The 24017-nt window shown below is 54.8% G+C and overlaps 4 protein-coding genes across 4 annotated transcripts; all 4 read right to left on the reverse strand.

The window, feature by feature from the left end:
• Positions 1–19: 19 nt before the first annotated feature.
• Positions 20–2277, reverse strand: CGCA056_v001819 (uncharacterized protein; the record flags this gene model as incomplete). Its single annotated transcript, XM_037317079.1, has 2 exons — positions 20–1217; positions 1274–2277. The coding sequence occupies 2 exons, from the start codon at positions 2275–2277 to the stop codon at positions 20–22; spliced, it is 2202 nt and encodes a 733-aa protein (XP_037184473.1).
• An 813-nt stretch (positions 2278–3090) lies between these two features.
• Positions 3091–6597, reverse strand: tea4 (Tip elongation aberrant protein Tea4; the record flags this gene model as incomplete). The annotated part of the gene is made up of 6 exons (XM_037317080.1): positions 3091–3153; positions 3205–5036; positions 5084–5666; positions 5713–5729; positions 5897–6283; positions 6570–6597. The coding sequence occupies 6 exons, from the start codon at positions 6595–6597 to the stop codon at positions 3091–3093; spliced, it is 2910 nt and encodes a 969-aa protein (XP_037185714.1).
• A 6061-nt stretch (positions 6598–12658) lies between these two features.
• Positions 12659–14203, reverse strand: kyn-2 (Kynureninase 2; the record flags this gene model as incomplete). The annotated part of the gene is made up of 3 exons (XM_037317081.1): positions 12659–13582; positions 13633–13985; positions 14080–14203. 3 exons carry the CDS (start codon positions 14201–14203, stop codon positions 12659–12661), a joined length of 1401 nt encoding a protein of 466 aa, XP_037185586.1.
• A 4240-nt stretch (positions 14204–18443) lies between these two features.
• On the reverse strand, positions 18444–21260 carry CGCA056_v001822 (uncharacterized protein; the record flags this gene model as incomplete). The annotated part of the gene is made up of 1 exon (XM_037317082.1): positions 18444–21260. One exon carries the CDS (start codon positions 21258–21260, stop codon positions 18444–18446), a length of 2817 nt encoding a protein of 938 aa, XP_037185712.1.
• Positions 21261–24017: the final 2757 nt, after the last annotated feature.

Genomic DNA, 24017 nt, shown 5'->3' on the forward strand with positions numbered 1-24017 from the left:
AGTTTAAGGAAATTACTACCTAAAGTCCCTCTGAAAGTGCTGTTACTGTCACGACCGTCCTGGTCTCCCATCCCTTCCCCTCGACGTCAACCACCACCCGCTTGCCCTCAACTCTCCCCTCCTTCACTCTCCCACTAAACACAACCCGCTCATCAACCTCAACCACCATACCCTCCTCAAACGGCACACCAACAACCCCCTTGGTCCCCCTCTCCGCAAGAACGGCAATCTTGAACCTGCCTCCACCTTCATCAACCCACTCAACCCCAACCCCCTGCCCCTCAGGCGTCGGCACCACACCCCTCGCCCACCTCAACCCAGCCCTCACCGGCATCACACTCCACGTCTTGAACCCGGGACTCGTCGGCTTCACCCCGAGCACATACGAGCTCATCAGCGGCACGATCCCCGTGCTCCACCCGTGCGCCATGCTCGTGTACCCGTCCTCATACGGCCTGCCGTCCGGCCCGATGCCCTCCCAGAACGTCACCCCGGGGTCCTGCCCGCCCATCCACCCGTACAGTCGCTTCATCTCCTCCACCGCGCCCTCCGCCGTTCCGTCCCCGTCGTCGACCTTCAGCCGCGCCGCGAGCTCAAAGTAGGAGACGAACGCGTACACCCGCTGGCTGAACCCCTGGCCCACGGCGTCCGAGTCGTAGAACGCGTTGCCGTACGCTCGCGACGCCGCGCTGGCGTAGTACGCCAGCACGCCCTTGGCCTTGCCCCCGGACACGACGTCGGCGAGGATGGCGATGCTGTTGCCGTCCTGCGCGTGCGCGGCCACGTACGAGTCCGAGTCCGCCCCCGTCGTGCCGTCGTAGAATGCGCCGACGCTCTCATCAAAGTTCCTCTGCGCCAGCGCCTTGGCAACGTCGTCCCCACGCGAGTTCCACCTCTCTTGGTCCGCCGTCTTCCCAAGCTGCGCCGCCATCTCCGCCGCCCGCCGCAGGGCAAGCACGTACAGAGCATTGTAATACGTTACCGGCCCCTGCCTTGGGAGGAAAGCGTAGTCGCCGTATCCGCCCGTCCCGTTCAGCCCTTTCGTGACCAGATCCGTGTCCGGGTTCGTAACGGAGGGATACCACTTATCCATCACAGCCAGCAGATTCTGGTAGTACGTCTGGAGATAGCCCACGTCGCCGGTGTACCACACATAATCGTGGCTGCAGACAACCCACCAAAGGGGGTAATCAAACAGCGGAAGCGTGTAATTATTTCTGCAAACCGTCAGCAAACCCTCTCCTCCACGTCAAACACAACCCCCCAAACTCACATGCTCGCCGGCGGAATCCACCCGTCCCCCCTCTGCCGCCTCGCCAGATCCGCCAACACATTCCCGCTCGCCTCCGCCACCAGGTCCCCGTGCGACAGAAACGCAGTCAGCGCCGCCACAGCCAGGTCCCCGACATACGGGTCCCTGTCCCGCTTCGGCGCGTCGTGGATCACCAGCCGGCCCTCCAGGAACTCGCTGTCCGCGTCCCGCGGCTCAATGTCCTCCGCCCGGAACGTGTCGATGCACAGGTCGTTCGTGTACACCCCGTCGAACCACCACCGCGTCAGCTCGCGGTCGCTGCACTCGAACCACCCCCGGAACGTCTCCGGCGTCCCGTGGAACGCCGACAGCGCCAGGCTCACCGACGCGATCTTCACCTGCCCGCGCGGCGACGTGTACGGCGCGTCCGACGGCAGCGCGTCCAGGTAGATCCGCAGGTACCGGAACCCGTGCAGCCCGTCCACGCAGACCTTGCCCTTGCCGCCGCCGTCGCCCGGGTACTGGCACCCGTGCTGCGCGGTCCAGACGTACGGCTCGCTGCGGACTGCAATCTGCTCGCTGCCGGGCGTGATCGTGTCCCCATTATACGACCGCGAGAAGTCGCTCACGTTGCTGAGGAACTGCAGCGTCTCGGAGAACGCCAGCCGGATCCCGGGCCTGGCGTCACCACTCCCGTCGGGCGTTTCAGACCCGGCAAAGGAGATGGAGACGATGCCGACAGTGTTCTGTCCAATGTCCACCGTCACGGACGGAATCTCATCAGACTCGGAGAGCCGGGTGAGGACGGTCGGCCCGCCTTCGCCGGTGATCAGGCCCGAGGGGTTCGCGACGTCCCCGCGCGTGAGATCTGGCAGAACCCGCGCCGGGAAGATCGTCTTGGACTTACTGGCGCGGACGTACCGGTACCAGCTGGGATCGTGGGAGGCGGGGTACCTCCAGTCCGGGGAGATGAGGCTCCATTGGCCAGTGATGAAGGCGAGGATGTTCGTGAGGAGACTGGCCATTGGATCTCACTGACGCAGGTCCAGGAGAATCGTCTTTGGTCAGAATCAGGCACTAAAATTAAGGTACTCAGATCAGTACACAGACTCACTTACCGGTGGATGGACGGTATTTAAAGACGATGGAGGGGAGAGGAGAGGGAAACGGCAAGGGCGGGAATGCGGGGTCCCGGCTTCCCCAGATCGGACGATTTGCGCGCCGGCAGTTGGGCGGAGGCTAACTCCACCACCCCGGCATCCCGCAGATCACCTGCGGATATTGCTGTCGGGTTCCACCACACGCAACTGCATGTTTTACTCGGAATGGAACTCGACATGCGTCTGGTGATTTACCTCCAACAATAGGTTGTGCCGATCAGCAGCGAAAGTCACATGAAGCGGTTCAGCACAGCATGCAAGTCATCGGATCTGCAGATGGAACCAAGTGGTATTAGACGGCGTTGCGCCTAATCTGTCTCTCGGAGCCCACACCAGCGGGCTGAAGACACCTATGCAAAGCTGATGCTTATGTCGCGACGCTGCGGAAGCGAAGCGTTTCTAAACAAAAGAGAATAAAAAAGAACGAGGTAAGAACAAGCCGTGCAGACTGGTATGTCCACGCATGTCGAAAAAAAGAAAAAAAAGAAAAGTGCAAATCCGCGCACAAGTATCCATGGTGCTAAGGTTCATATCAGCGACCACGTTTTTCAATGTCGTCCATCAATCCGTAAACCCTCCATCCGTTTCGTTCCAGGACGCCAACAAAGTCAAGAAAGGTACTGTACACATCTCGCTGTCCCCAAAAACAAAGTTGATGTTCGTAAAGGGAGGCACGCCTTAGACCGTGCCTCGAAGTCTTTGCTTGCGTGCTAGCCAGTCGCCAAGCATGTTGTCAAGTTGCTGGGCCTGGTTAGTCGTGACGCATCACCAAAAATGGATAGATGCACTTACTGTAGTGATTTCTGCCAACTTGGCGTTCTGTTCGCGGAACAAGCTTCCTGCGACGGGATGATCCGGTCCTGCGGGAGCAACATCGCTCTTGTCGTATACAACGACCAGCATGTCACGGATGTCTGAGCTGGAGTCGAAGAATGCTCGTAGCTTCGCGTCGTTCCAGCTACTGCCGGTGGTGCTCCCTCCTGTTGAGGTTGAGCTGGCAGTCATCGAATCCTGAGCGCGATGTCTGCCCACCTCATCGGCATCGATGAGCTCTGGCGATGGCGATGAGGAGTGGCCATCCTGACTGGAGGTGTCGACCATGAGCGCAGGCGGGTTGCTCGTCGTAACTGGAGAAACTTGAACCGGCGACTCGGAAAGGCGATCCTTCTCCCGATCCGCAGCGGTGGGCTGGGATTGGGGCATAGGCTGCGAAGGAGTGATTGTCCTGTCGGTCTGGGCGCTTTGACCGCTCATGTAGCTATCGGGGAAAGCACCTGGCACCGGGCGGACCAGCTTCTCGTCCTTCGGCTCTTCCTCAACTGGTTGTTGCACAGAGGGACCACTGGGGTCAATCTCTTCGCCAGATGAGTCGAAATCGTCGAGTTCCACACGCGACTTGGCCTTCGTAACCTTTTGCGGTTTCGGCTCCTTGGGCTCGCTGCTTCTCGAAGGCATGATCTTGGACAAGGACGACTTTTGCGAGTGCTTGGTCTCGGCCTTCTTCGGTTCGGCGTCGGCATCAGAAGAATCGTCCTCTACGATACGCATAGAGGCAGGCGGCACATTCGACACGTTGTTGGGTCGGCCTTCAGAAGAGATAAACTCGCTAAGTTCACGGGTAGCAGACTTTTGTGGTGTTGTTGCTCCCTTTCTCGACAGTGATGGCTCCACCCTAGGCTGTTGCTTCGTGAGCTTACTTGCTGTCCGTTCGGGCCCGCCTGAAGATCCGCCGCTTGTTCTCGGCGACGACGGCTGCTCCTCAGACTCCCGGTCTTGTGATTCGGTAACAATATCCATCGACCTCTTGCCAAAGGACTCGTCGTCATCGTCCACGACCTTCTTCTTGTCCTTACGCGAGAAGAAGCTCCGGATGGCGCTGGGCTTCTTGTCCTTCTCCTTCTTATCCTTATCCTTCTTCTTCTTGTCATCCTTCTTGTCGGGTTGCAGCTCCTTGTCCAACTTGTCCAGACTGGGTCGTTGCTTAACGCTTTCCGTCGTCGAGGGTCGTGAGCTGTTGTCATCGCGAAGCAAGTTAGGCGTAAGCGTGATCTTCTTGGTCTCGACCGTTTCGTCCTTAAAGAAAGAGTCGGTGTTCCTGACAGTGCCGTTCCTCGATCGACTCGGGCCCTCTGGCTTCTCAAATATCTCTCCGCTGTCACGCTTCCCGTCGTCTTCTGCAACCTCCTCTTTCTTGGTCGGCTCCGCAACCTTGACTTCCTTGATCGTCCTGGGCTTCAGTGGCTCGACCTTCGCCGTCTCATCTTCCGCCTCCTCAGTTGACTGCTGGGTGGCAGCCTGTTGCTGCTGTTGCTGTTGCTGCTGTCCCTGCTGCTGAGAGAACATCTCCTCCATATCCTCTTCATCCGAGGAATAGTCAATGTCCGAGTAGTCGACAAACGTCGGTGGTGCAAACGCGACGGTCTTCTTCTTCTTCCTCAGAGCCGTCTTCAACGTGCTCTTGGACTTCTCTCCAGCTTGGTCTCCAAGCATTGTAGCGGAAAGCTGATCTAAGTCAGATAGGTTCATCTCTTCCTGGGAGGGAGCGACTACGTCAATATTCCTGTGCTTGTTCAAGCGCGCCAGTCTCTCGGTTGGCGTCTCAATATGCTCTGCCGGGAGATAACCTAGACCTTTGTTAGAAATGCTGACGCTAGGGACGCGGGGGTCGTACCGATGCTGCTGTCCTTCACCACTCGCACCAGCCACCAATAGCTGTTGCTGTCATCTAGTAGCACCATGGTATCTCCCTTCGTGGCATTCGCTTGGCCTTCGACGGTCGCGACAAAGGTGTGGAGGGCGTAGACAAATTCGAAATCGATGTCCTCTGCTTCGTGTAAGCACTCGTTGCCCCAGCCACCAGCAATGAACCTAGAGTCATCAGAGAAGGAAAATTCGTCATCGTCATCATCTTCGATCGAGGGTTCGTAGGGTATCATGAGCGAAAAATCGCTGTCGTGTTCGTCGTGTTCGTCGTCAAGGTTTGCTTCGGCCGCCTCGTCCCATTCTGCCCGCTCCATCTCAGCGCGACGCTGCGCGAAATCCTCGGAGCTAGATCCGCGGAGTCGAAGTGGACGAACCACTATCGGCCCATGCTGTGCTACACTCTCCAGTCCAAACTTGTCCTCAAACTTGTCGCTCCGCTCCTTGTCCCAATCTTTTGCGTAAAAGAGACTACCGCCAGCATCGTCGCATAACTCCTCGTAAAGCTCGTCGAAGAACTGGTCGTATCGATCGTCGTCGTCGGTATATCGGTCCTATTCGTTATACTCACCGCGAAGATGATGATGACTGGTTGCTGACGCAGAAGCCTTGCTGTGCTGCCAGGAGTGTTGTGTAGGTGGATATTCAGGAGTTTCGGTGTAAGGAGAAGAGGACATGGCCTCGCTGAAAGCAGGGGAGACAGGAGAAGCGCGATCTCTCATGGCTTGCAGAGAATCTACTCTCCGTGGCCAGGAATGTGGAATTGTAATCGAATTGCACCCACCATCTTCAATCGAAGGCGAACTAGAGATCTTGTCCATCATGTCGTCGTCCAAGCTCTCGTCCGTGTCGTCCATGTCTCCGTCGTCGGAGTTACCAGACGTGCCTCCATTTTGCGCGATGGCCAGCGCATCTTGTTGTTTCTTGCTTGCATCGTCCATCGCGCCGCCGTTGAGCCGTTTGGAGACCTCGTCCGCGAGATCGTCTGAATCCGATACGTCGTCGTCGTCGCCGTCGGTGAAGGAGAGTCTCGGGCTGCGCGCTTGTATTTCGGCGGATTCTTGGGCGATCTCTTGGAGAGTCGCAGCCTGATGCGGACCAAGCGAGCCGTGTGGGCCTCGGGGATGATCTTTTGCTGAGGGTGCGTCGTGATCTTGGAGGTCGATCGTGTCTAATTTTGCGACAAAAGAGGCAAGAGGTCAGCATGACATGCCAGCAACGGAGCAGGCAATTAGGGGTTGTTTTTTTTCCTGGTCAGAGGGGGGGAAGGAATTCTGTGAGATTGATCGGCCGCGGTTCCAGCCGTTAGACCAAGACGGGTTCAGGCTAAGCTCAGACACAGAGTAGCCCAGGGCCAATTGGGAAAGGGGAAGAAGTCTGTGTTTTGGGGGGAGAATAGTTTGATGCGCCAGGAGGAATGGGAGTAGGCGCGGGTGTTTTGGGTCGCATAAACTTACCAGCGCGAATAATGTGAGGTCTTGTCATGTTGGATTAAGGTCGTGGGCCGGCAGAGGAGCCAGCCGAGAGGGTCGGGGATGTTCGAATTGTGGCTGTTGTGACGAGATGTCTCCTGAGCGTCAGGGACTTGGGGGTTCGTGTCGTAGTATTGGTGGTACAGAGAATATTCGTGTCGTGCAGGCGTGCGTCGTCACAGTTTCCTCTGGGTTATCCGTATTTTTCTCAGCGCTTGGCCGCCAACCCCCTTGGGCCCGTCAGAATGGCAGAATGAGACCCTGGTAGACGACGTAGGGGCGGTACGGATAGTACTACTATCATGGAGCGAGGGTGAGGAAAAGCCGGGGCGTTGGACAGAATGCCAAGACACGGGCGAGGGTGGTCTGGAGAGGGAGACGGAGAGGGAGACGCAGCAGCGACCAACGATGGGAGAGAATGTCGCTGCGCTGAATTGGAGACGACCAGAGGCTTGGAGCTGGCTGTTTGGTGCTTGGTGGGCTTCGACGGGGGGTGAAATTGCGACTCCGCTGTTTCGTCGGCTGAAAAAAAGGGCGGCCAGGTTCTGGTTCTAGCGGCGCGAGATTGTCCTCGGGGCGGCCAGGGTGTGTCGTCCCGGGTGGGTGGTGGTTGATTAGGCCGGGCGTCGGCGTTGCGATTGAAGAGACCCGGGGAGGGATGTCGCTTGTCTGGATAAATTGGGTACGGATTCGATCAATTGCGCGAGATGTTTGCTGTCGAGTACAGGATCCGTAATCAGGCGAGGGAAAACGCAGATGCGCGCAGGAGTAGCAGATGCAGTTGTTGGTGGCCGTGTGTCGCGTGGTGCGTCGGTTGCAGCCAGACCGTTGTCAGGTCAGTCCAGGACTGCGATGCTTGGTGTCGACAGAGTAGGGGGTTGGTTTGAATGGCTCGCCAGGCTGGGCTGGTAAAGAGCCGGGCTATGAATAGAACAGGGAACGGCGCACTGGTGAAGGGGGCGCTGAGGCGAGGTGAGGCGAGCCCGGCGAGTAAGGCGAAGAAGGTTGGGTATACGTAGCGTACGGTGCGGTACGGTAACGGTGGCAGAAAAGAAAAGTAGCGGGATGAAGTTGGCAAAGAGCGACGAACAGGGGCGGGGGAGAGTGGTTGGGATCGTCAATTGCGACGGAAAATTATGAGGCTCTCATCAAGGATGGCCCAAGAGTTGGTCCGGGTAAGGTATCGGCGAAAAAATGAGAAGGATGAAGGAAACGGAAGGAAAGGCGAAAGGTAGACGTGGAGGCGGGTTTGGAGTGAGGTAGTTGTTTGTGGGAGGGATCTGCCGAAAAAGTTGTGTGTTTGTGCGCCTGGTGAATAATATGACGAAGGCGGCACGAAGGAAAGAAAAAAAAAATTTGGCCAGGACCCCTTTGCTATGCTCCTGATGTCAAGACGAATTAAAAATCCAATCTACCTAACAATGTGAAAGAAAGAGCTACTGCAGGAGACGGGAGAGATTGGACCAAGGTTCGGATACAACAGCCGTACTGCGTAGGTGGTCAGAAGCAGCGTCAGGTATCCTCCGTACTCAACTCTCAGTTATTACCTAGGCAAGGAAACGTGCTTGCTTTTTTCTTGGTCGTAGTTGCAGAAGCAGATGCAGTTATTGCAGCAGGAGTACGAAGGTGCAGACGCTGTGCATACCCAATTTCAGGCACACATGCAGCCCCCAAAATGCTGTGTCGTGTGGTGTGTGTGGTGTTGTTTGGCATGTCACTTTTCAGGGGAATGATGCGTCAGCCCAACTGCGTGTCTCTCTCGCCTTTTCCAGCACTGAGCATCTCATCCCGGACAGAGTATTCGTAACTGCATCTCTCGTTCTTTTTTCTGTCTTCCTCATCGTCTTCTCCTTGGCTCTCAGGCTCGCTCGCTCGCTCGCTCGCCCTCGGCCCAAGCCCAGCGATGTGGATGATGATCAAATTGGTCTTTGGAGATTCCCTGCACGATGTTTGGCCAGGGGGGATGGACTTGAAACAACTGGGCTTCGACAAGGGGCCTGTCGGCTTTTTCTGCTGATGTCCAGTGTCCAGTTACCAGTTACATCCCAATGACATACCGCAGTTACTCAGCATGTGCAGTTTGGGCCCTCAGCCAGTCATTTCGCAGGATACCATAGTCTTCTGGCCAGATGCTACTCTGTGAGGTATCATCACTTGGACAAGCATTCAGGAGCTGTCTCCGAGCCCCTCCCCATCGTACCCTCTACCTTTTTTTTTTTTTTTTTTTTTTTCCCTTCTTTTCTTCTGGTGCCCCTCCTGTCCCGCCTTCTCCTGGATGTTGCGCTGCCCGTCCGCAATGTCTTAAAGTAGCACCGTTATCGGGGTCCGGGTCTTTAGTCATATTCCCTGGCCTGCGTAATAACTCCTAATGTTAAAAAGAAGGGGGCCTGTTGAGTTCTGGCCTTTGGTTCCTTGGTTGGGTTGGTTGGGAGGGGCATTAAGCTCTCGGGCCCGGCCCTGTCCACTTGGGAAAACGGCTTCTTGCATTGGCCAGCCCGGGCTTTCACTACCTGAAGATGGGAAAGCTCCCGTCCTTCGATGTAGGAGTGTCATAACGGGATACTTCCCATCTCGCAAAGGGCCGTGTGTGTTGACGAGTATCCCCCTATTCCGGTGACTAAACATCTCCCGCCCACCTTCATCGCAACTTCCGTCCTCCCACTCCCGCACACGCATAGCCCATCATATATTGTCGTCCGGATTCATCTAAACAATTCATATGCATGACGGAGACATCACGATCCTCCGTCATGCCACCCATCGCCATTCTCCCACTGGACTGGCCCCGGGGACCAATGCCGGCCCCCACTGGAACTCTCAATAATGGAGACCAAATGGACACCTGCAAACCTGCAATAGGAAAACCTCCTCTGGAACACACGGATCGAGTATCGACCCTGACGCAGATCCTCTGCCACGGCCTCATCCCGTCGACGTCTGCGGTCATCGAGATGTCTCTTCGTTTGCCTCCTACCACGTTTGAACCATTTGCTCCGTCTTTCTTTTTCGCATCGAGAATAGACCCTTCCGAGTGTTTGTGATGTGCTTCGACAACACAACACCAACGCAGCCACCCCCAGCAACGATCAAGTTGCGCCATCACCAATGTGTCCAGACCTCGCGTCAGAGCGGCTGGCCCGTTACGTCTGGGCTCAAGCCAAAACGCTCCAGCTCCCAGCTCTCCCCAGGTGCAAGCTCCCCAAGCTTCTCACTTCCTGCCCCACCACAAGCTGCAAACGACGCCGTCGCTTCCAGCAACAACAAGCTCGACTTGATGGCGTCGATGGCGCTTACCATGGCTTCCTCATCCTATCAGCTCGCGTATCCCCCCTTCTCCTGCCAAGCAAAACTATCGTCGAGATGATTTCCTGACGGGAGGAATCCTCGGTAATGACCACAACGTGCCGGGTTTCTTTCGCAGGAACCCATTCCAGAATCCAACACGCATTCCACGCAATGCTGTTTTCAGACAATGTTCCCAGACCGTGTCGTTGCCTCTCACACCACACACAAAGACTTCAAAACGTCATTTGGCGGCCGCGCGGCTAAACCCAGTCGGCTTGCTACGATTACTACGACCGAGTGGCCAAACAGACTTCTGCCCCCAACTCCAGGAAGCGCTGTGCTTGAACTGCTGATGACCCCACGCAGGGTCATGTCCTTGCCATCGCCCGGAAGCTTCCTAGGGCAGGGAGCGCGAAAGAAATCAGGGAGGGACGAAGAAGAAGAAAAAACAAGCACAAGCCCAAAGCTCCCAAATGTTGTTGTTTTATTCTCGATTCGCAGGCGAAAGTCAATTGCTCTACCGCGGCAGCGGGCCTCAACTCTCCCCCGAAGAGCCTCATCATCTGAAACCCAGCTCTTTCGGGACCGAGGACCCGGGAATCGCACCTGCACCTGCCGAAGCAGCAACTCTCTCTCCCGCTCAGCCCCCTTCTCCCACTCCCAAACCCCCACGGCCCCCGTGCAGCAAGGTAAAGATTGGAGAGCCAAGAGGTAATCGGCCATCTGATACTCGGTCTTTGTAGATGCGATGATCGAGGCCGCCATGATTCATCGATAATGCAGATAATCCGCCCGCACAACCGAGCTGTGTCCAGCTTTGAGGGTCATCACGATCTGAGAGAGGCTCAAGACAACTTCTCCATCTTCGGATGCTCGAGACAGATCATCCGAAAGGGCTGTTGAGGGTGTTTTTTTTTTTTTTTTTGACGCCCTTGCGGAAGTGCCAAGTTCGCGATAAGACTCGACTCATTTATGCATGTTGTTGTCTTACCGGGGGTGGTCAGTCAGCACGTTTGGGGGTAGGGTCCTGGTTCTGCCTCTCAGGGCGCAGGAATGGTGTCATGTTTCTCCCTGGGACCTGTCTCTCGGTGCCGAGACAGCTCCTTGCAGCCTTGCAGCGAAATGCCTGTATGGTAGCAGGGAAAAAAAAAGGCCCTACTCCCGAATTGTCGGTCCCGCAACATGCGATTTTGGTGTCGCAGAGCAAACGTGTTCAACTCTCTGACGAGCTGGTCATGGACCTGTTATGACGCTGGATGGAATGATGAGATAGCGCTACAGGCAGTTATCGAGGCATGAGAACGATGTCAAAGTGGTCTTGAACACGTACGGTCCAAAGCAGAAGCGCAACTCCACAGTCTGGAGAACGAGGAGCACTTGGTATGGCAGGTTTAGCCTTGTCACAGATTCGCTCTTGAGCCATTCAATGATCTCCAGGATTTTGAAGTGATGACAAACAACTGAGACCAACATCATGATGACGTTCAAGACAAGAAAATGACAAAGCCTAGCCTTGAAGATGCCCTTCACGATGAACCATCCGGATAGTCTGGACGAACCGCCCCGTCCCAAGTCATCGTCATGTTCCCAGGTCTCAACTATAGACTGACGACATATTGTGACAACGAACTTGCCCCAGACATAAGTTGCCCCGTAAACTACTGCGCATATCAGACAGTGACGGAAACCGCCGTATCGAGAGATACATCCCCATCCATCACTCCAAACATCTTAGCTCATCGTTCTTCTGCATCCTGTTGTCATAGAAGACGTCGCTCAAACGACTCTGCAGCATCTCCAGCGCCGCAGGCTTCACTCCCGCATTTCTGTGACACACGTCTTGCGACGACGTAAGTGATGTTGCCGAACATCAGTCCGACCTGCATACATCCTGCAATGTTCGGATGCCGATGCCGCGAGCCAAGAGCGATCTTCAGATCAAGGGTCCTCGGGAGGAGCCATGTTGGCGTGGTGCAGATGGAGAAGCATATGGCTCTCACAAGACCAAAACTTTGAACCTTGGTCGTGCCTCGATCAAGAGACTCCTGAAAATTTGGCGGCTGAACTCGGTGTTGTCATCAATATTCGCATAGCTTTTTTTGCTATTCGGGCGGATAGTGATCATAGAATACCAATATTAAGAAGTAAGTACGAAAAGAATAATCAAGGTGAAATTAAAAACGACAATAAGAAGAGAGCAACATCAACGACGACGACGACGACGACGACGACGAAGACATCAATACTAACGATAGCAACGGCTAAGATATCGATCATAGTAAAAGTAATTATCCTCAGTAGAGCTCACAGGTGGTTATTCACCCAGTTAGCTAGAAGCATCTGCCCGGATAGTAAAACTCTTTTGCATAGGGTGATCATTGTAATGTTGGCGGTATTGAGTGCAAAGCGACTTGGTTTCAAACCCTCTTTCTGCTGCTATGATGTATCCATCTCGATTTGAAGAACGTACTCGACATGACTTCTCCTTCATCGAAGATGCCGCTATAGAAAGAGTGTCATGATCAAGATTCCAGCTCCGGACTTGTTGTCGCTCTCAACGAGCCAGGCTAAAACAAAAACTGACTATGATATTCCCATCAGATGTCACCAGTACTTAGTCCAGCTTACAATGTGCTCCTCCCTGGGATAATATATCGCCCTGATAATATCTATCTTGCTGTTCGCTGGTCATGTCTCCATCTAGAACTCGCCGCCAGCCACACAGGGTCAAAACGGAGCCAGAAATGCAACGCAACAGCTTATGTTGCTATTTGATTCACCTTCCCATCCTACGGACTCTTGTTCGCCTTCCTCAGAGCCTTTGCAAACTGCTCGACAAAGTCAAAGCAGTCCACAAAGTTATTATACAAAGGCGCCGGTGCAACCCGCACGACATTCGGCTTCCTCTCGTCAATGATGACCCCCTCTTCCTCGAAGTACTCCATCACCCCGTCCAGCAGCCCATCCGCAAGCATCAGACTCAGCTGCGCACCCCTCGCCTCGGGCTCCCGCGGGGTGATGATCCGGAACAACGCCTTCACATCCTCCGGCAGCCCGTCGAGCAAGTCCTGCAGGTACGCCGTCAGCCGCAGCGACTTCTCCCTCAGCGGTCCCACTCCGCCGGCCAGCTCAAACACCTCGAGCGACGCGCAGAGGCTAGTGATGTCCAGCACGCTGGGGTTGCTCAGCTGGAACCCCGCCGCGCCGGGCGCTGGGTGGAACTTGGTCGCCATGACGAAGCGCGACGACTTGTCGTTGCCCCACCACCCGGCGAAGCGGTTCGTGTACCCCGACGCGGCGTCCGGGTCCGAGACGGCCGTCGTCACGCGGGAGTGCCGCTCGTGGACGAAGGCCCCGCCGATGCAGCCCGGCCCGCCGTTGAGGTACTTGTACGTGCACCACGCCGCGGCGTCGACGTCCCAGTCGTGCAGCCGCAGGGGTGCGTTGCCGACGGCGTGGGCGAGGTCCCAGATGACGAAGACGGAGTGCTTGCGGGCGAAGGCCGTGATGGTCGGGATGTCGAGGAGCTGGCCGGTGTAGTACTGGATGCCCGGCAGGAGGAGCAGGGCGGTCTCGGAGGCGTGCTCCGCGATCACGGAGAGGATGTGCTCGGTGCTAAGCGTGCTGTCCTTTGCGGCGTCCTCGGGCTCGATACAGACCATGGAGGTTTCCGGGGAGAGGCCGTGGTGTCTGATCTGCGTCTCGACGACGAACTGTCTCTATTTGTTAGTAATGGAGCTTGCTCATGACGAGGATATCTTACGTGATCGCTGGGAAAGGCCTTGCTTTCCAAGATGATCTTGTGCCGGCCGTCCTTTTGCGGCTTGTAGAAGGCCGACATCAGCAGATGGAGGTTGGCCGTGAGCGTCTGCATTACGGCGACCTCAGAAGCGTCGGCGCCAACGATGGGAGCCATCATCTTGGATGCCTTGGCATCAACGTCGAGCCATGTCGGAAGGGGCGAGTCGTCCAGCGGCTTGAAGTGGCCCTGGACGCCCCGTGTCGCCCATGTTGCGAGGTACTGCTGTATCCTCTCAGACGTGCGCTTGGGTTGCAGACCGAGAGAGTTGCCGCAGAGGTAGGTGCATTTCTGCTGCTTCTGCTCGGAGCTCTCATCTACAGGAGACAGGATGTTAGCCTCAATTTTCGTGATATATGGAGCTGGGAGAATGAGAGTGGAGAGTGTCGTCTGATTTGGGTTGGGAGAGACCTTTCTTTGCCAGGGTCGTGCTGGTGACCTCCTGCTTGGTCGGGATGACAAACTCATCCCGCATGTGCCGCAGGGCGTCTTTCTGATCCAGAGACTCTGCGTATGCTCTGCTGGAGGTGTCCATTGTCGGAGTGCCACTAAGTTGTACTGGCCACTGACTAACAGCTTCCTGGCTCGATGTTGAGTAAGTGTGAGGAGGCGGGGTGCGTGGACTCAGCAGCAGGGGGATGAAGCCGCAAAATGCGAGTTGAGTTGACGAAAGAGTTGGATGAGGCAGAATGGATGTGTCCCAGTTTGTATGACGATCACGAATCGCAAGCAAACGAAGCCTGATCTCCAGCTCAGGCACGTAATTTCAATCTTTAGTTCTGGTGTTCAGTTGGATCTGAGGAGTGAAGTCATGATGCGCCAGAGAAACCCCGAAAAGAATGAATATTCCCGCGCCGGGGCGCCGCACAGTCCAATGAGAGGTTGCACTGCAGCTGCTGCGGGGCTCCCGCGCGGGAGCATTAGTGCTGAACATAAGGTATCGGTAGAGACTCACACTGTTCCCTATGGATACAATGCGATTGATCAAAGTAAGGTACTTAAAGGGGAAGTGTCTGAAATTATCAAGAATATTTTCGAGCTCCTCAGTGTCCTTATTGGTGCCCGACGCTGCGAAGCACCGCCCGTTAAATCAGGCTGCTGCACCGCCCCAATGGGCAACTCTGCAGGCAGACTGCATGGCGACGCACTCGATGCATCATGCAGCTGTGAAAAGTCGGAGTTGATAAGAGTGTGCGATTCCGCCCCGGTGTGGACAATTTCTCAACTTCGTTCGACGCATCGCCACGCAAGCCCTTCCCAACCTTGACTTGCAGTAAAGAACATATTTTCATTTCCCACCAAAGATTCATACATCGAATAATATCATATTCTTGGGACATGGAAGCACTAGCCGCCGTGAGTTTAGCAGGCAATATACTGCAATTCTTACAGTTCTGCGCAGGCTTGGTCTCCGAAGGCAGGCAGATTTACAATTCCATAGAAGGTACCACGAAATATTTCAAGGACCTCGAAGACGTGTGTCGATATGTCAGCGAATTGAGCTCGGCTTTAATCCCGCCGGTGTCAGTCGATGATCTCGAAGCGATGCCAGCATCCGTGAAGCCATTGCAGGCCGAGATAAACATGGTTCGACTTGCGATACAGTGTAAAGAAACCTCAGACGAGCTAAATCAATGTTTATCGGCTGCACGTGTTGGCTCTACTGCTGGGAAAACGGAGTGTCTCAAGCAGTTGGTGAAGAACTTGATGGGGAACTCTTGGCTGAAGGCCCCGAAAAAGAAGATGGAAAGCTGTCGTTCGGATCTGATGATCCATTTAGCTGTCATCACTCAGTAGGCGGTTTCTCCTCAATGGTCTTGATACACACTGACAATATGCTTCCTTAGAAAGAAACAATCGGGACTGCTGGCGCATCTTGAGCAACTTCAAGGAGCCTAGCTGACTCTCGTCCACGACCACTCGGCGAAGCTCAATGAAATCGAATCTCTCGTACGAGATGTATCCTCTGAGGCACAGAAGATTGTGTCAAACAAAGACGATAGTCAGGTTCTACTCGAATCACTTTCTGCGCAGCTCAAGGCTATCTCATCGCTGTCGGAAAGACAGTGGATGTCTGAACACAGAGTTGTACACAGCTTGTATTATGAGTCTTTGAGCGTCCATCACGAAGCTATCCCTCCAGCACATTCTCAGACTCTCAATTGGATCTTGAGCAAAAACGTCAAATGTGGAAAAGACAATCAACATCCCAAAGTCACTCTAAATCAATGGCTTCGAGAAGGAGAAGGTATTTACTGGGTGCCAGGCAAACCCGGGTCTGGAAAGTCCACATTGATGAAATTCGTTGCCGACCACCCAGAAACACTAGCCAGTCTCAAAGAATGGGCTGGTCCTAGAGAGTGTGTTGTGGCCGCGTACTACTTTTGGAATGCTGGGACGCACCTACAGAAGACTATCGAGGGTCTTCTCAGGTCTCTTTTGTTTGATATATTTTCATCGCATCCAGAGCTTATCCCAGCGGCTGCACCACCTGATCGATTGGCTAGCATGAGTTCCAAAGGCGACAATCGACAACATCACGTCTACGGGGACGAGATTGATCCAACGTGGACAGTCAACGAAATGCTTTCGACTCTTCAAAAGCTGTCCAATATTGACACTAATATACCACGCTTTTGTCTGTTTGTGGATGGTCTCGATGAATACCACGGCGATCCCAAGGAGGTGGTTAGAATTCTCCAGACATTGGCCTGTGGCGAGAAGGTCAAGCTGAACTTCAAGCTGTGTGTTTCGAGTCGACCTTGGAATGTTTTCGAAGACTCGGTGGGGCTTCAAGAATCGCAGAAGCTATATCTGCACATGCTCACAAGAAACGACATCCACCAGTATATCTCCTCAACGTTGCAGCAGGACTACAGCTGGAAACTTGAGGCATCATCTGATGCTCGATACAACAATCTGATCGATCAAATTACCACTAAAGCTCAGGGAGTTTTCCTCTGCGTCGTACTCGTTGTTCGATCAGTGCTGGAAGGGCTGGGAAACAGCGATTCAATCCAATTGCTCGAGAAGCGGATCGAGCAAGTTCCCAGGGACTTGGGACCCTTTTTCCGGCACATCCTGCAGTCTATCGAACCGATCTATCACAAGCAGATGGCCTTGTATTTCCAGGTCGCACTCAATGCTACGCATCCTTTCACCTTGATGCATTACTCATTTTTGGATGATTGCGTCGAATATGACCATCCTGGCTTGGATGCTGCGATTAAGCCGATGGACGATCATGAAATATTCCGCCGGCATTTCTCTATGCGACGCAGGCTTAACGCCCGCTGCAAAGGACTCCTGGAAGACCACTTGAACCCCTCTGAGCAGAGAGCATACCTTTCTCATGGCGTGGAATTCCTGCATCGTACCGTTCGAGACTTTCTCAGAACCGAGGAAATGAGGAATTTCATCATGGACATACTGGACGACTTTCCTGCAGATACGATTGTTCTCATGGCCTACGTGTCGTTCATCAAGGCACTACCATCGGATGCACCGGCAGAAGCCTTCATCAAACAGGCAATGATCTATGCCGGCAGAGCAGAGAAAGAAAAGGCAAAGATTGCGGTCGAGTATGTTGATGAGCTTTCCAACATCGTGGATGTCCGTTCGAACGCTCCCGTGTCGCTGAGCATGGCTCGTCTCTCTGTCCAGAATTGCCTCTGTGTGTATGTATCCGAATGCATAAGCGCAGGACTAAGTGGGTTTGACGACCCATCCAAACTTCTGCAGCTGGCGATTGAGGCAAGTGCGTCCCCAGACCCAGGTCAAGTGGACCTTGGAGAAATGATCACCTTACTCTTGGCCCGTGGAGCCGTGTTTGATCAAGAGAAATGGGGATATCTTTTGCACCTTCTCGGCACAGCAATTGTAGGCAACGCTGATTTAAACGTGGCTCTTCGACATTTGGGTGTTCTGAAGCAGCTTCTTCCGCTAGCCAAAGATGTAAACTCATTCTACCTCAAGAGGCTCTCTTGGATCCCCTTGCTCGAGAATGTAATCAAGGCTGAGCTTGATCCGGCGTCTCGAAGCCTCATAGATGCCAGGTTAAGCATGATAAAAGCGCTTTTTACCCACGGGGCACAGCCGAATACCGCACATCGCCAATCCGCCAATCCCGTTTGGATATGGCTTTGCAACGCGGTGCGAGCTGCATATGTTGAGGGCAATAGGGGGACTGTGAGTAGCGGCGCTCCGAAAACGGCCCAACATGGGGTTACCCTACGCAACGAAATGATTGGGAGGATCATACAAATATTAGTTGAAGCCGGCGCCAACGTACAGCAACCAGGATCATTGACGACTGAAGAGATAGCCAAGGCGTTCCCTCCACGTATTGCAGGTCAAGTCAATGAGACAGTCAGACAGTATTTAAAGATAGGGAGGTGGAAGACTAATGTTCAACCGGTTTCATGGGAAACTTGGATCACAGGTTGGCTCTGGGCAAGGGGGGCTGGAAAATAGATACGTCATGTTTTCTTGGACCGTGATATGAATATCCTGGAAACGAACTGATGAGGTTCAGTTGCGACTAGTGACCATCTAATGCTTCTGTTCAAATGATGTGTGACCGACTTCCAACCTCACATTGCGATCATCAATCGCTGTAGAAATAAAGCATTTATTGAAGTGAATCCCGGTTAAAGCAGAAGAGAAAGTCAAGCATTCGACGACAACTCTTTATGAATAGTTCAACCTGCTCTTTGAAGCGCACCGGGTCGACCCAATTTCAAAACACCTGGTTATTATTTTAAGTAACATTCTTCTTAGTTGACAGCCTTCCACTCCTCCTCGACGGCCTTGGCCAAGGTCAACAACTGCTGCGTATCAGCCCAGGTATCACCGCAAGGCTTAAAGTCCGCAGCGCTCACACCCTGCCGCTGTCTTGCTGCCATGTTTTGCGCATCATGATGTGCCTGCGCAGCCGCCGCCGACCCGTGAGTCAAGTGTCCATACCCGACAGTCGCGTTGCCGAAGCGCTGGCCGTAGTCCGTCGCCGCGGCGGCCGACACGGACCCGCCGACACCCATGATGACAGCTTTCGTGTTGGCGTTGAGCTGCTGCATGAGATTAAGCGCGGCAGCCTGGCCCTGGAGGTTGACCGCATCAAGCATCTGCTGTTGCCGAACAGTCTGCTCCTGGCAGAGCTTGTCTATAGCCCTCTTGCGCTCGGAGACATCCTTGCGCCTGTAGAAGTACTGCGCAAAGTCGACAAAAGTGCCCTTCTTCAGCGACGCGGCTAGCTCGTTCCGCAGACGTCGGGATGTCCCGAGGTTGCACGTCAGCCCGTCCGGGAAGATCTCGTACGCCCGCGCCGTCTTGTCGTGGGACAGGTCGTACTCGAGCGCTGTGCCCTTGACCACGTCATCATTGCACTCCTCGCACATGTTGAGACTGATATGTTGCTCGTCGTCGCCAATGAGATAGAAGGCGTTGCCGAACCACTTGCGGCCGCTTCCCGACTTGAATGCCCGCTCGGAGCCGCCGCAAGGGGGCGGCCACGAAGCTACGAGTCCCGCCGCGCTCCGGAAACCCGCAAAGTCGTCGATTCTGTGCGAGTCGAAGCCTTGGTGCAGCCATCGCCGCAGAATGAGCCCGCGCCAGACCAGCGTATTCTCGAAATTGGCGCTGTCTGATGTGTCGGCGTCGTGATCTGATGGGTTCGAGAGAAAGCAGAACCGTATCACGCCGGGGGAAAGAGGACGGGCGATTGGTTTGAAGAGGTGGCTGGCTCCGAGCAGCTCTACCGTCGAGTTGTAACAGAAAGGGCAGACTTCGATCGAGGGATGCTCTGCCAAGCAATACCATAAGGAGTCGTCGTCTGCATTCTTTCCTAGCAAATCCTCCTCGTCGACACCCCTGAGTCCAACACAAGGTGGCAGCGTTCCCCTTCTCGAGATGCAACGGCGCCAGACCTCGTCGTCACCGCACCTGACGGCACACTGCATAGCAAACCGCGAAGCCACACCCCCAAGGTCACACGAAATGGTGCCGCGAAACTCCTCGTCGAGCCGGACGCGGCTGTTGAAGAACCGGTCCATAGTCGTGCCGTGGATGAAGTCCCAGTAGCACGCCTCGCAGAACACACCCGCCTTGCTCGGGTCGTGCGGCTCGTAACTGTAGTGCGGCGCAGAGGACTCCACGGGCCAGATGGGGTTGTTCTCTCCTGCACAGCCGATGGCAAGCCGGGATCGCGTGGCTTCTGCGAAACGGCCGAACGACATGCGCTGCGGGCCCGCGTCCAGCTCCCGCGAGAGCATCTTGAAGACGTGTCCGCGAATTCCGCGGACATCGCATCCCCATCCAGACATGGGCGCGGAGCGGTACAGCTCCCGCTCGAAGGGAGTACCGCGGAGGGATTGCTCGAAGCAGGTGCCGCATACGGCGAGCTGGTCGAGTGCTCTGGAAGTGTAGTATGGCGTCTCCTCGGTGACCGGCCCTGCCCCGGCACAGAGTCCGAGTTCGCAAATGGATTTGGCGAGATATACCAGAGAATCTATCATCGCCGAGCTTTCGTATGGTGGTTTCTGCTGTCCGCCAAACTGAGATATGACCGCTCGCAGGCGCGGCACGGTGGCGTATCGACACTCGAGCTGCTCAAAGGACTGCCTCGGTGTCTCGGGGTTTTTTGGTATTGCTTTCCCTCGTTGACGAAAACATGCAGAGAGCTGAGAGCTTCCTGTTGATGCAACTGCGCTAGCAAAGCAAGCGCTGCAGATAGCAAAGGCGTCAGGATCCGTCCGTTTCTTCCCTGGGGATGACTGATGTGCATTCAAAACCTCGTCCCTCAGAACGTAGAACGACGCGACTTCCAAAGACGCCATCTCGTACTTGGGACATGGTACAAGAGCGGTTGCGTTGGACGGAGGGGCTGCCGGCGATGGCAGATCTTGCTGGAGATAAGCTTGGCGCTGCTGATTCTGGGGTTGTGCTTGTGTAGCATCGCGGCTCTGGCCTGGACCGGGACCTAGGGCTTGAGACATTGCAGTCATATCAAACGTCTGACCTGGAGAAGAACTCTGTATCTGACCACGCCCAGGCTCCTGGGGCGTGTACTCTGCCTCTGGCTGCTGGAGCGCTGCGTGACCATTGTAGTTCAGCGGAGGCGGAGGAGCAGGAGCAGCGTGATATCCCTGATGCCCCTGATACCCGAGATCTGGTTGCGGCTGCGGCCGAGCGGTTGATGGTGGTGGCGGTGGTGCTTGGTAAGTGGCATTCTGTTGTGGTGGAGGAGCTGCCATGTATTGCGGATAGTGGCCAGGAGACATCGCTGGCTGTGCCTGGTTTGTAGGCTGTCCATGATGGTATGAATGTTGCGGCCCTCCGTAATGATACTGTGGTGGTCCAGCCTGGCTCACACCGTTTCCGGGGTTGCCATAATGGCAGTTGGGGTACGGATACGGCGGCTGGTGTTGATGGTTGGGGTATTGTGCTGTTGTCGTTGAATAGCTGTTTTGCTGCGGCTGGTGTTGCTGATATTGTGGCTGGGAATACTGATGCTGGCTCTGAAGCTGTTGTGGCAGGACCTGGGCCTCCTTGACTGCTCCCTTGACTTGGCTTTTGGCCTTTTTGAAGTATTCCATTCTGAGGATGTGTACCAGCTCGCAGATACGAGTGAGACCAGACCCATTCACTCCTGAAGGTGTAATAACAAGAATCTAACGGGGCAAGAGTAAACTTCAGAGAGAAATAATCAACAAGAACCACAATAAATCAGATCGACACAGGATAAAGAGGGGTTTTGAGCACGTTGATATCCACGACGTTTGACTCGTCGATAAGACAGAGGTCTTTGAGGTTCGAGGCCTGCGTGGCTTGAGCTGAGGGTTGGCCAACGCCACAACTCACTATCGAGCTTGGCACGTTCAGCTGGTCTTGGCACAACCACACGATGCTCTGATTTTTGAGAGCATGCATGGCCCATTGGTGTTCTTGGATCTCCATTTGCTTCTTATGTAGACGGAAGCAATGAATACGTTCTCTCTTTGATAGAGCTTTGGTTCATATCCCGGCTCTGGTAAACCTCATCCCCTCATGATCTCCAATCCTCAACAAGTCGAACATGCCGCCAACTTGATGTGTTCTTCCCATTCAGGTGTCCGCCTCGAGAACCGACCACTAGGTCGCAAGAGATTCTTCAGCCGAACTGCCGTATCCCAGCTTGGGACTTGATCTTGGATGTCTCCAGTCTTCGTCTGTCATCCACGTTGGGGTAGCCAAGGCTCTGCAGCGGCCACACTTGGTACTGCCTTTGGAATGCGGCTCGCTAATGTCAGAGAAGTCCAGTTCGGTTGCTTCAAACGCGGCTCCGCGTTTGGAGAGTTGACCACTCCACCATTGGCAGTCATTGCCAACTTCGCACCTCGTCAGAAGCGATGCTCTTGGGACGAGGACCTTCTCGATCTCGCGCCATCCATTCTCTCGTCAATGTCACGCTGATCCAAATCACCATCATGATTGTACCAAGGAAATATCCGCGGGGTAAGAGTGACGTCCATGGCTCGGGGAACTGCTAGTTCATTCAGAAAGACGCTCTCAGACAAATCTCATGCGTTCCTCCGTGTCTTTCCAAACGTTGACGGTTCTGGTTGAGGGCGACTTCGAACGACACAAACCACGGGTGCCAGCATCAGAGCTTCGCGACGCGACCTGGAGATGGTGGGTGACTTCACCCTTCCCTCAGCAAAAGACTTCTCCCCCATGATTGCTCCCGCTGGAGAATGACCGCAGGGCGAGAACGCCGACCTACAGCCGCGATAGGCGTGAAGGAGGAGGGCATTGTCCGCGTCGGCCACAACAACGGGCTGCGCCAAGCGGGCGGCGCGCTTTGCCTGGCCATCAAGCGTCAAATCTGAGAGGGCATGAGGAGGGAAATGCTGGTGCTGATGCTGATGCTGATGCTGATGCTGATGCTGATGCTGATGCTGATGCTGACGCTGACCAGTAAGCGGCCAAGACCCATCAGCTGTTCCACCGGGAGACGACATGACGGGTTTGGGGAGAGTTGGAGATGGAAGTCCTGTGAATCTTCCAGGCCCTCTTTTTCTCCAAAAAAATCTTGCAGAGTGGGTTTGGGTTGGCAAAGTCTCCCCCAAGATCCACGATCCAGGTCGAAGTGTTTTTGTCTTTGTACCTGTTGTTGCTTGTCGTTGTTGGTACTTCGAGGTTTGTCACTCGGTACTTTGGGGCTTTGTACCTCATGTACCTGGCTTTGGAAACAACTTTCAAAACGCTGCCATGATTATTATTTTTGTATTATTTCTCAATCGGCATCGTGACAGCAAGAAAAAACTTTTTTACTCATCTCCAAATAACGTGCTTGAGCTAAAAGTCTCGAATTACGAAATATGGGCGTTTTCATTACCCCTTCAAAACCCCAGTATTACCCCCTCATTACCCCATAAACTGGCCACATGCGGGGTTGCTTGACTCGTCTCTTGGCTGGACGGTCCGCGAGTCTGGGGCACGGGGAAGCGAGTGGAGGAGTGTGGAGGGGTAATAAACGTCAGGTACGAGGGCGTTGCTTGGTAGTGCTGATGGCGGGGATGCCTCTAGGTGAAGGTACTTAGATTATGGTTGAATGCCATTTGAACAGTAGGAGGGGGAATGGGCATGTGACCTGCAGGAGGAGGATTGGTGGGAGGGAGGGGGAAAGGGAAGGTGACGACGGGGTGGGACGGGATGGATGGGATGGCCGGACGAAGAGGAGCCCGCTCCCGTCGAATGTTCGGGCGATCACGGCCTGCCGGCAAGGAGATTCTGGGGAAGACTGGACGCTGGATCCTCACACACTCCCGACCGAGCTGCCCTTCCGGGGACGGGCACGGTATCTCGCCCGCATCGGCCGGGCTGACCTGCAGATCCTGAAGCAAAGCTAGCTACCAGCCCGTAACGTGCCGTTTCGAGATTGGGCCGCGCCGGGGAGTGAGGGAACCTTTCACACCCTGTATCATCAATCAATTTGAACCATGGGATAAGGCAGTCTATGCCTTGTGTTTCCCAAAACAATGCGAGTCTCTGTTGTCGTCTTCGTCGCCTGTCGCAGGTCTCGGGGAGACAGGATCACGTCTTTTTTTGCGTCCCGTGTTTCTGCAACCTCGGAGAGGTGACGGGTGATGGGTGGTGGGCCGCAACTTGGAAGGCTTTCCCGAGCCCGGATGATCTGCGCACTTGGGGGGGTTTCTTTCTAGTCTCATGCACCTCCCGGGGGGTTGGGTGTGAGATGCTGCCCACCAGCCAAGGCGTTTCTTCGCACGCTCACCGTCACAACGGGATGACCAAACGTGTGGTCCGTCGGAGGGAGCTGGCTGGGCGGCTTGGGTCTTGCATCATCAATTTTG

This window comes from Colletotrichum aenigma, assembly GCF_013390185.1.
Source record: "Colletotrichum aenigma strain Cg56 chromosome Unknown KSG_Cg56_contig01, whole genome shotgun sequence".
In the NCBI taxonomy this organism is placed as follows: Eukaryota; Fungi; Ascomycota; class Sordariomycetes; order Glomerellales; family Glomerellaceae; genus Colletotrichum; species Colletotrichum aenigma.